General features: G+C 36.8%; 1 protein-coding gene across 4 annotated transcripts in view; it reads left to right on the forward strand.

Moving 5' to 3' along the window:
* LOC129726057 (fibrillin-1) overlaps positions 1-13,000 on the forward strand; it is a 238,438-nt gene that overhangs the window by 86,302 nt on the left and 139,136 nt on the right. For all 4 annotated transcript variants that reach the window (XM_055682623.1, XM_055682624.1, XM_055682625.1 and 1 more), the window contains exon 5: positions 8,675-9,169. In XM_055682623.1, the coding sequence (XP_055538598.1) occupies positions 8,675-9,169 (495 nt within the window). The remainder of the gene's footprint in view (positions 1-8,674; positions 9,170-13,000) is intronic.

A 13,000-nucleotide genomic window follows, 5' to 3' on the forward strand; every position in this document is an offset into this window, starting at 1 on the left:
CCATCCAACTTTTGCGTGAGGCAGTATAGCTTGGTGAGAATAACGTCTACCGGCAGTGACTATAGCAGGGGAGAAAGAACTCCTCCTTGAGAACACCCTCTGATTGCTTCCTCTATGACAGAAACACCCAATACTGCTCGAAAGTTTTGTTTGGATCCAGTTCATTGTAGTGCTATCGTCTTCATTATTTTCTAGAGCCGTGTGAATAGATGCAAAGGACGTGTTATCGAAAGCTCCCTCAATATCTAGAAAAACGAAGACCGCTGTCGCTTTATATTTTGATGACTTCTCAACCATCGTCACTTAGCAATCTAAAGTGGTTTCAATAGATTTAATCCGACCAGAAGAGTATAAAAAAATTAATTTCCGAATTCGGGGTCGGGTTCGGGCTTGATCGAAAAAAAGCGTCGGGTTGGGTTTCAATTCAATTAAACGCGTTGTTTAATAGGCTTGGAATCTTTCGAAAGTAATAGTGAAGGTTGGCGGAACACAGTTTTCGGTAGACGTAGAGCATCTCTTCACCGTCAAAAAAGCGTGGTTGGAAATAAATTCTGATCGATGGAAATATTATGTAAAATTTTTAATTTTAATTAGAGACAAAAAAAAGTTTGAAGCTAATTTTCAAACGCGTTTTTCTCAAAACTATAGATTTTGAGTTCGGCCAGTCTTAAATTAAACTTACGATATTGTCGGGTTTCACTATTGGGACACACTTTTCAGCGCACCAAATCATTCGATTGTGAAGTACATTAAAGTCTTTTTCTACGCGGGGGATACGTTGCGCGTAGTTAAAAAGCGTAAATTTTGAAATTCACGTAAAAAGGCACTTGACGCTTCACCTCTGGTTAGTTTTATTATGAGTAGGACTTATATTTTGTCAAGAGGAAGGAGTCTGATCGAAACCTCCTTCCCCTTGCCAATATCGCGAATTACAATTCCTTGGAGAGGATAAATATTCCTGAGATCAAAAGAATATACTGGATTGTAAACGATTGCATTTAGTGTCGCTCGACGAGGGTGTAAATACTTACAATCAGACTCTCGCTCTGCCGAGCTATGTGTTCGTGGACAAGGTGTGTATACCCGTTCGCTTGTTTGTGCCGCGGGTCATGAATTGCCTCACGTGCAAGCAGTTGGGTCATACACCCACGTATTGTGGCAATAAAGCACGTTGTGACGAATGCAGAGAGCAACATACGACGACGACGAATGACGTATGAGACAAGGGGGCTGAAAAGTGCCTGTATTGTGGCAGACTCCGCATGAGCTATCCGTATTCTCCGCGTACAAGCAGCGCCAAGAGAAGATCAAGCGGTCTCTGAAAAAGCGCTGTAGGTGCACTTTATCAGAAATGCTCAAGTAGGCCGCTGCAACCAAACTGGTTTCCTTGATACTCTTTGAGGTCTAGTCATCCGATGAGTTTGACGATTCAGTTGGGGAACCTTCTTTTGTTGACCCTGAGGAGGTTCCAACTTTGTTGTCCAAGATTCAGCCAGAATATGGACTGCTGAAGTTTTCAGATATTGTGAGGTCCCATACAAATTTAGAACGCATCCCTCGCGTAAAAAAGACCTAAGTCTATTCTCATAATTTATATTTATATCGAAACCCCACCCAGAAGGAAATTCTGGCTACGTCACTGTAGAGGACACTATAGACAAACTTTTGATACAAACCGATTGAACTTTCGCTGCTTCAAGATAATCGAGTTTTAAGGTATTTTTTTTAGATAATTAATACCTTCATCAAACCATCCCGTCGATTACTCATAGACGCAATCGAAACTGAGATTTTTGTCTATGAGTCAAAGTACTGTGTGTCACCATAAATGATTGAAATGTTCAACTATTGCCTGGTGTGTCCATTTTGTTAGCAGTAACACTGCTGATTTTAATTCTGCGACTTAGTGCACAAAGTTTATGTTGTAATGGACTATTTCCCCATGAAGATATTAGTTCAAAAATATTCACAGAGCTGGCAATACAATCACTTTTTTAAATTACACTTTCAATCTTCTTCTCTTTTTAATGACTTATACTTCAATCTGCTATTCTACTTTATTGCAATAGACAATGTTATACCCGTTATAATCTTCCTTAGTGTTAACCTCAACCAGCGTCCCTTATTCAAAGAAAATTTTTTACAACATCGAAATTCATTAGTATCAGAATCTGTCTTCTGAGTCTTCTTTCATCATTATCATTTGCTTCAGATTCATAAATATTGATAATCATTCATTTTTATCAACTACAATTTTCATAGAGATCGCATTCGCATTAAACATGATTTGTTTTCAACAAGTGAAGTTGAACTCCTATCGATTTATTCAATGTCACTCTAGCTTATCGGCAACAATCTGCACAAACGCCAGTCTTCTAAGGAAATCAGCATAGGTTTTATTTATAATTTATTTTTTACAGCAACCTGCGTTGGTTTTATCGGTCACCTCATTTTTTTGATTCTAGAGCCAAATTTCTTTAGATCTCATTTATTTACTTGTTTCGAATACGGTAAATAAATTCGCCATCGACTGAATTCTGTAGGCAATATGTTTTGTTTTATTGTTCAACTTAAGTTTCAACGATCTAAATGTTAAATATTTCAATGAGTGAATGTTTTCAGCAGCTTCTCCCTGGTACACTAGCCAGGAATGCTTGGTTATTGTCGAATAACATGTAATTCAGTATCATCCTAAACAATTAATCACCAGTGCTGAGGTGATTGGCACCTTCAAAACGATGCCGATAGGCAATTCAATCGCTCTAGCCGTTGACCCGTTACAAGGTATAAAACCCCTGGTATCCCAATTTTCCATGCACACGCCAGCCGACTTAATCCGCACTAGATGGATGGCCAAAAATTGCGGCAAGAGTTTGCTGTTGACAAAAATTCAACATTCTCTGAGCCCGATAAATTACATGAAGCGACACTAATCTTCCCCCTGGCATCGGCTCACGAACTTTGCCCGCACAAAGCCCGAACCGATTGTATAAATTGGCAGCTCGCGCTTAATCGCAATATCCATTTCATCCTAAATACCACCACCACACAAAATGGTTTGCTCGCGCCAACTCGATCAATTTGGTTTGTTTTGACTGGGGAACAACTTCCTCCGATTGGGCTCTCGCGAGCGTAATTTAAAAATAGATCGACGATCTTCACGATTTGTTTGGCTCATAAAAGCTGCGTTTCGGTCACTCGAAAAAAAAATATAAGAGCCATACTGGCAGCTAGCTTCCATAACACTTGGACCATCCGCACAATTCGATTATTTGACGACCGCCTGGATGGAAAGTAATCAAACTGAAGATTGCCATCGTCCTAGCGATATCGCTTCGATTCGGAATCTTTGAACACCGAAACCATACGCACCAAGTCCATATAACAAAAAAAAAATGTAAACGATGGCACTTTCCCTACCACGGTGCCGGAATGAAATTTATCCAAGATTGAATCCGATAGATATGGCGGTCCAGATTGTTCAAAGCAATCCAGAGCTGGCCTTCTCGTTATTGTTCACAATTGGTAACAAGGTGGGATTCTTTAACGAATGGAAAAGGTGAATAGATGAATTTGAGATACTTATCGCAAAGCGTGAGGAATAGTTCATTAATGTTTAATTGGCATTCGAAGCTGGCGCGAATGAGTTTTGTGAAAGGAATGCAACTGAAGTTAGCGCCGAAATCTTGTGAGAACATCAAGCTTACACAAAGCATTCGAAAATTGCCGTTTTATTTTTATACAGTTGCAAACTTTATTTTTAAAATACAATAATTTTCATTGAGCTTTTGGTTGGACATACACAATTCACCACACCTTAAATTATTCATTACTTTTTAATTGTATCACGTTGATAAAAAAGGAAACATTTTTTTCAAATCACGTAATAAAATTTTAGACGTTTTTGACAAATTTCAATCATTATACACTATATGGTGATGTTAATTATCAAAAATGTCAAATTTGACAAAAAAGCGAAACATAAACCTTATCATAAACTTTCTTTTAAAATGGAAATGGCCGAACCCTTTTTATTAGTTTTGAATTTTGAGCGGACGTCAGATAACACTGGAATTACAATAACAAACTTACAACTTGTTGTTAAATCGTTTAAAAACGTTCTCACTGTGCAAAGTTTTTCTTCTACCGCGATACCATTCCCTCATTCTCACGAAAGCTGTTACAATCTTTGGGGAAATAATATCAAATTTCTATACGTCTTTTAAACAGTTAAGAATTACCACATTTTTCCCGCGCTTATCTGAACGGACTAAGCTCACTAAGGTCGGATCACCCTGATAAGTGCCCCCACCCCTCAAAAAAAAAAAAAAAAAAGCATCGGGCTTTTACTGTTCCCCAACAGGGAAAAAGTTTTTAAAACTCTGCGGCCTGCTCTTCTCCTTTGTCACGGTTGGCTGGCATCCATCAAGCGCGGCAAGCTTTTGACATCGTGGCGCAGGAGCGGCAGGCCAGCAGAGGAGAAGGCGAGAATAATTTGTTTAAGTGGTTTTTGATAACGAACTTTGAAACTACTGTTTCGCCTGATGGGTGGTGTTTTGCCGGTGGTATCCGTCACTGTTTGTTATTTTTTGCTCCCGCCCTTCTCGGGGGCGCGTCATCGTCAGGTTGATTTTTTGTTTCATTCATTTGGTGTGACGGCGCGGTTTGTTTGAGCTGTCAGTTACAGTTTCCAGCCTCAGAGACACCTAGTTTTGCGCTCGAAAGTGTTAATGGGCGTTGAACGGTGATTAAGCGATTTGCCTCCCGGAATAATGATTAGTTTTTTTCTTCATCTTATGCGCTAGACGAAATTCCACAATCAAGATTTATATTATACGTACTGTAGAGATTGACGAGTGCTTGGGGGAACAATGCGTGTGAACACATCGCAGCAGTGCGTCTTGAGCTGCCCGACAGATCAGACGTATTTTCGGTTGCTTGTGGACTGGTCTTTGACTGCCTATAACTTCAAAGTTTGTGTTTTGTCAGTGTGTCTTTAAAAGATTACCTGGAAGTTAACTTACATCAGTCTTTCTCAAGACTACCTATTTCTTTCTTTCTCAATACTTGCAATTTGATATTATTTTTGAACTTTTTTCGTATCACCTGAAATGGCAGGACGAAAAAAGAAACCACGCATCGCTACGGGGAGGAAAAGAGAGGCATCTCTTTCTGAAACAAGCTTATGCAGTGAAAATGTATATGATATTCTGCCTGAGCAAGAAGCCGGCGAAATTGAAATGTTCGAAAGTAAAACTATTCAAAGTGAAATTTCTGTAAAAAAGGAGAAAGTTCCACCTATTGTGGTAACTATTGCTTCTGAATTTAATATTTTCAAAAGAGAACTTTCAACGTTTCTCTCCGACGTCAAAGTTACTTATCAAATTGGCCGAAGAGGCGAATGCCGTTTACTGGCCCAAACATTGAAAGATTGGAATAGTCTTATTCAGTATTTAACTGAAAAGATGTATAAATTTTTTACATATGATACGAAGAGCGCCAAGCCGTTCAAGGTCGTATTGAAAGGTCTCACCAACGATCAAACCGTTGATGAGATCAAAATTACTTTGACAGAATTACTTGGTATACCCCTACCCAAGTAATTCTGATGAAACAAAAATCACGAGGCGAAAACAGTCAGCGAACTGGAATTTCCCTTGTAAATTATATAATTCATTTTAACCGCAGTGAGGTTAATAACCTAAATTTTTTTGAAAAAGTACATGCTTTATATAACGTGCGTGTAAAATGGGAATTATATCGAAAGTTTGGCGGAGGTGAAAAGCATATCACCCAATGCCGTGTTTGCCAACGTTATGGCCATGGTTCAAAGTTTTGTAACATGGACCAAAAATGCCTCATTTGTGGAGACTCTTCTCACAAAAAGGACACATGTCCTGTGAAAGAGAGTAAAAATTTGTGCGAATTGTAACGGCAACCATATGTCGAATTTTTCATCAATGCCCAGCCCGTTTAGCAATTGTTAAGGCAAGGTAAACAAAATTCAAAACAAAATTCTCCAAGCGTACCAGTGACGCATAGTTTACCTACTCCTTTGCATACCCGTTTAACATATGCACAGGTTACAGGTAGTTCGAACATTCTACCGCCTAGTGTTGGTAGTTCGAAAACGACCGTTAATATGGGTAAGCAAAACACGCTAGAAAATAATTGTACACCTATTACCACAGCTAATATTACTACCGAAAATATTTTTTCTAATGTCAGCTGCCTGGGGCCTATTACGGCAGGTAAACTTTCTTTTTTGCAACAGGCAATGTTCGATCTTATGAACGTCATGTTGCAGGCAAAATCAATGTTTGAAGCTATTCAAATAGGCACAAATTTTACTATTAAAATTGTTTCTAACTTAAAATTTAGCAATGATTTTAAATAAAACAATTGAAATATTAAATTGGAATGCTCGCTCATTGAAGGCCAATGAGAATGAGCTTTTTAATTTTTTAACAGTAAATAATGTGCATATTGCAATTATTACTGAAACCTTTTTAAAACCTAACATTAAATTAAAATATGATCCCAATTACGTGGTTCATAGATATGATAGGATTCAGGGTTCCGGCGGTGGAGTTGCAATTGTTATTCATCGCCGACTCAAACATCGTGCTCTTCCCCTTCTTGAGACGAAAGTTATTGAAACTTTGGGAATTGAAGTTCAAACTGAACTTGGGATTTTATTTATTGCCGCAGCATATTTACCATTTCAATGCACACGCGAGCACAAAAATTATTTTGAAGGTGATTTACAAAAACTCACCAGAAATCGTTCGAAATTTTTTATAATCGGCGATTTTAACGCTAAACATCGTTCATGGAATAATTCTCAAAGTAATTCCAATGGAAAAATTTTATTCAATGATTGTTCTTCAGGATACTATTCTATTTTGTCTCCGATTAGTCCTACATGCTTTTCTTCTGTAAGAAACCCATCAACAATTGATTTGGTGCTAACAGATCAAAGTCATGTATGTAGTGATTTGATCACACATGCTGACTTTGATTCTGATCATCTTCCAATAAATTTTTCTTTATCACATGAATCAGTTTTAATCCCTATGAGCTCTGTTTTTAATTATAACACGGCTAATTGGGAAGGATACAAAACTCATATTGAGAGAAATTTCAATAATGAGCTTGATTTGCAAAACGAAGTGAATATTGATTCCGCTTTGGAAGCACTAAAATGTGCAATTGCTGATGCCAGGAATTACTCTGTTCCAAAGGCTCAAGTGAAATTTGATTCACCAATAATTGACGAAAATCTTCAACTTCTAATTCGTTTGAAAAATGTCCGCAGACGTTAATATCAACGTTCTCGTGACCCTGTTTTTAAAACTATTTATAAAGATTTACAGAAAGAGATTAAACATAGATTTACTCTTCTGAGAAATCAAAATTTTGAAACTAAAGTTGAAAAATTGAAACCATATTCAAAATCTTTTTGGAAGCTGTCGAAGATTCTAAAGAAACCTTCAAAGCCTATTCCAGTTTTAAAAGATGGTGAACGTTTTCTTGTATCCAATGAACATAAGGCTCAAAGACTTGCTCAGCAGTTTGAGAGTGTTCATAACTCAAATTTGAATTTTGTGAGTCCAATTGAAAATGAAGTCACACGTCAATTTAATTTAATTTCTTCCCAGAATTTTTTACCTGCAGAAATAATTGAAACTAACTTGAATGAGATTAAATCAATTATTGAAAATTTCAAAAATATGAAAGCACCTGGTGACGATGGAATCTTTAATATACTAATCAAACATCTCCCTGAGAGCACAATGGATTTTTTAGTGAAAATTTTCAATTGCTGCTTCGAAATTGCATATTTTCCCAAATTATGTAAAAATGCAAAAATTACTCCAATTTTAAAACCGGATAAGAACCCAGCTGAAGTTTCAAGTTATCGACCAATCAGTTTGCAAAAGTGAAAAATCTCTCCCAATGCTTATAAAACTCAAAGTTGGTATGACAAGGTTAAGTACTTGGGACTAATTTATGATAAAAAACTTATTTTCAAAGAGCACATTGAGAGTATACAAGTCAAGTGCATCAAATATACGAGATGTTTATATCCTCTCATTAACAGGAATTCTAAACTTTGTTTAAAGAACAAACTTTTGATTTACGAACAAATTTTTAGACCAGCAATGCTTTATGCTGTACCGATCTGGTCAAGTTGCTGTTCAACAAGGAAGAAAACGCTCCAAAGGATTCAGAATAAAACTCTGAAAATGATTTTGAAGCGTCCTCCTTGGTTTGGTACACTCGAATTACATAGACTTACTGGTGTTGAACCATTAGAAGCTATGTCAAATAAAATTATTAACAATTTTCGACAAAAATCGTTGCAATCCTCAATTGCTACGATAAGCTCTCTTTATAGCCAATAAGTTAGCAATTAAGTTAGTTGTAAGTTTACTTCCCGTTTTCTGACAAGTAGGTTTGAATCCCTACGAATGATAAGTCCTAATTGCGAAAGCAAACAAATCCTAACAATTAAAATTACAAATTTCTAACAGTGTTGAGAAGTCACCATTTGTGATTGGACATACATACTCATTATTTACTAATATTTATCATAAATACTTGAGCTACTAACAAATCCCCCCCTTAAAAAAAAAAGGTAATCGATGCGTCTTGTATAATTTACTTTCAGACTACGATGATGAAGAGGAAGAAGCAGAGGAGGAGGAAGAGGAGGAAGCAGAAGAGGAACAATCTGGCGGAGTGCAAGAAGCCCCGAAACATGAGATGTTACCAGAGACGACACCATCAGTGGTTGATGACGATTTTGGGGGAAAAGTTGACGAGACTGAAAGTGAATTGCGACCAGCCGGAGAGCATGAGCCTGTAGATGAAACTAAGGATGCGGATTATGATCAGAATCATAATGAGGAGGATGGACACGTTATTGAAAGTGAATTGCCGGAGAAGACGGCTCATCAAACAATCCCAGCTGCTAGTGCAAGTACTACAACGATGGCCCCTGAAGAAGAAATCACCATCAAGCAGCCAAATTGTGGATCAGACCGAGGCGGGTGTGATCATGAGTGTCAGATGGTGTATTCTGAGAACGAGGTTCAACCAACCGTGCAGTGCTCTTGCTTTGAAGGTTTTGAATTGGACTTGCAGGATCGGCGGACTTGTCGTGGTAAGTTTTCATTTAAAATGAACATATTGTTTTTTTTTTCTTCACAACATATTGTTCTCTCAATTGATATGTTATGAAAACAGTATAAAAGATCGAATGTCATTTTGTTTTGTGACAGATCGTTTACTATTTTTGCTACGAACTATAGATTTGCATAAACATCCGTTTTAATCATGTGCGTGAGGCTATGCTTTTTCAAAATAAGAATTGTATTCGTCACCATTATTATGTGCATTATTCTTTAAATGTCTGTAACATTATAATTATACCTGGAAATATTCAAGTTATTACTTAATTAGTTACATGAAATAACATCTTTGGTCAAATTATTAGAAGAAACTTCCCAACTGGAAAGGGAGTCGTCAGCAAAGTTGTAGATAATGTTGTCACATCAAACTTTGCTTAAGGGGTAATATCTACCAAAAAAATTTTTTTCTTGTCATTTTTTTTTATTGGCTTAAATCATGCTAAAACTTTCCTAGAATCAAAATCTACATCGCCCAAGTACTGATCTAAACTCAAAATTCGTTTAAATCAATTTTTACCGAACAACTTTTATGCTCGAAAATAACATTTTTCGTTTATTTTGACCATGCTTGTTTTTGTTTTTAATTTCGAGGCTTTGTAAACTAGTAGAAGTTACCTATGATCAGTATCGTGTTTCAAATTTGAAGTATAAAGGTCGCTGCATCAAGTTTCGACCGTGACAGCGTCTCTAAAACACGTGTTTACTCACAATTTTTATTTGTTTAGTCGATCAACCGTTCTCGTGGTGTACGTTATTTGTTTGAGTTTTTTGATACTTTTAAACTGTGATTTATCCTCAAAAGTACTTAAATAAGAGTGACAAGTTTGAGTTTTGCGTGTCATCGGACGTCAACCGCGTCAAAGTCACTGAGCGTCGCATGTCCGATACCGCGAAAGAGGGTAGGCGCAGCCTTAGATCAGATAAAAAAAGGAAGAAGAGGAAGATAAAGCCCAGGAAGGACAATTTTACGGCACAGTGATAGCTGACTGAAGGTTAAAAAATTATTAGGGGCTTTATTATTGCGATTCTTAAAATTTATAGCATTTTGAATTTTTTTTTTGTTTTCAAAATCGGCGAGCAGTAGAACTGAAAAAGTTTACATCCGATTGACTTGAAATTTTAACTGTAGCTTCTTCATTAGATTATCTAGTGAAGTACATACGATTTTGGCGATTGATTAACAAAAACAAAAGTTATAAACAACTAAAGTCGATTATTTTTGTCAAAAAAGAACTTTTTTTCAAATCGTTGCCATTTTGCGAAGAAAAATTCTAAAAATATTGTCATGTGTACTTCACTAGCGACACTTATGTAGATAATGAGAAAATTTTTGTTTTGGTGATAGGTGGAGTTGGGCACGACTTCTACTGCTCGCCGCGGAACAACTTTAAAAAAAGCGGTTTATGGCAATTACTGCACACCCGCCATTTTGTGAAAAAAGTAGCAATAATTTTTTTTCCTATTCTCCAAGAGTTGCTTAATCCAACGACATATTATTTATATATCTTACATCTCAAATGTCCTTTAGAAAAATTCATGAAAAAAGCCTTGTTTTTTGAGCATTTGGTAGATATTACCCCTTAAGACTGTTTTCATCTAACTTCATTTGATTTCGAGATACACCGTATCGTATCAGACTAGTCCTTGAAATTCGTTTTTTTTTTAAATATTGAATGAATTGCAGCATTCGAAAGGCAACAATGTTCAGCATATATTTGCACAAAATCGCACTTAGTAGAAAACACAAAAAGATAGCTTTTACAAAGGCCAAAAAATGTTGGAAAATATTTTTGAACATCCTCAGATCGCATTTAATCATGAGCATGAGCATTGACGACCGTACATATCGTAGTTGCACCTCCGTGATTGACCTGAGCTAGTGAAGTTGCACAGAGAACCACATAGATAGTTTTTGGGATGTTATACCATCTTCAATGTTCAACAATTCAGTAACTCTCACTTTAAAAAGATCAATAACGGCACCGGCCACGTCCTTACAGTTGTTGGGGAAAAATAGGAAGAGGATTGTTAGTTCGACAAAAGTTGTTATGAGACCGAGTTCACCTCTGCATCTCTATGGATAGGAAAGATCAGGATTCGCCGTGGTAGGCAATACGATCACATATTTTGAAATCCCGCGCGCGAAGAATAATTTTTTAAACCAAATAATAAATCGTCAGATACAAAAACTAAGCAACGCGAATCAACGAGCTGATTCGCAGACACCGATTTTATGTACTGTGAGAGTAAGTTACACGATACGAATCTCCAGATCACCAGTCACAGCAAACCGAACCTAAACGAATAATCACTATACTAAAAACAAAACCTATCTCTCTTTTTTTTTGTTTATTTTAGAATCAATAAAGTTGATATTTTTAATAATAAAAAACAATACTGTTGACATTCAATATATATCGCGATAACGTTGTTTGAAGCGGCCACAATACGGTATATCAGTTGCTATCTTCATCACATTTGACATGTAACTTATATTCGAATGCGAGTTGTGAAAGGTAAATAGTATTGTCGCATTCAGCCTGCTCGTGTGTAAGTAAAACTATATAAATATTCGCCGTTAATATCAAACGTTAACGCAAAAAATACATAATAAAAGATAAAACGATAAATTTAGCAAAAAAAAGGAGACACACACACCTAAACCAAAACGCCCAAAATTAATTGTGTTACGTCTATGAATATATAACAAAAATTTAGCTTGGAGCTAAAAATTACCATTCAAAAGCCAGAGAAGTCATTCACAGCGAAGAAAAAACAATGAATATCGAAACAAAGTAATTGGACAAATTAAAAGTTCAAAATTTCAAAACACTTTAACAATTCATTAACAACAATTCAATTAACAATTAACAATTCAAAAATATCTTGAAACAGACAAACAAGTTGTGCAGTACGCGTCTTTTCTCAGGTAAGAAATATGAATATACACAATGAGAAAATATATAAAAACGCTGCACTTTGCGCCGTCTAGCCTCAGCACACAATCAGCCCAAGAAATCGTGGGATAAAACACACACGCGGATACTAAAAAATAAGTATTTGATTCATGTCGGTGGAAGCCAACAGCAGTTTAAATCTGTAAATGTATGCACTTATCTTAGGCACCGAAGCAGCATTCAGTGAGTCAAGCACGCCGCGCCGCCGCGCTCGCACTCGAGCACAAACTAGTCAGCCTATACACCAGAGAAACGCCGAGACACTCATCCGTGAGGGCAACTATCAACATCAATATTTTGCATTGCCGTCATCCGTTTTGATGGTGACAGTTGCCCCAACGGTGAGTGTCCTGTCATCTCTCTAGCACAAACAAACCGTTTCCATAATTACAGTTGCTGCTCTCTCGGCTCCTGCCTCTTAGCAGAACTTGCCATCGGCGACAAGCATACTGCCGGTACCCGCATAGCTGTCCCATACTGATTTTGGTCACTTTTGAGTTATCATCGGGAATCGACTTAATTGTTATCATATTTTCTGGAAAAAAATTAAAATTGATACTTTTGTATCGAAAAACATGGAAAAAATACCAAGTTGTTTTTGTCCCATATTAAAAGTACCCGCATTACAGTCCCACTGCATAGTAGTACAAACTGCAAACATATAATATTGCTCCAGATTAGTGTATATCAGATTATTTTAGGCATGTAGAAGTATGTCACTTAATTAACTAGACTAATGTTGTTTTTCTGTAGTACAATCTACGTTGCCAATGAACTGCCGGTTGCTGGTTGAATTTATATGTGATAGGACAAAATATGCGAGTATTTTTGAAATGTACCCGCATA

Source organism: Wyeomyia smithii, chromosome 2 (genome assembly GCF_029784165.1).
Source record: "Wyeomyia smithii strain HCP4-BCI-WySm-NY-G18 chromosome 2, ASM2978416v1, whole genome shotgun sequence".
Lineage (NCBI taxonomy): Eukaryota > Metazoa > Arthropoda > Insecta > Diptera > Culicidae > Wyeomyia > Wyeomyia smithii.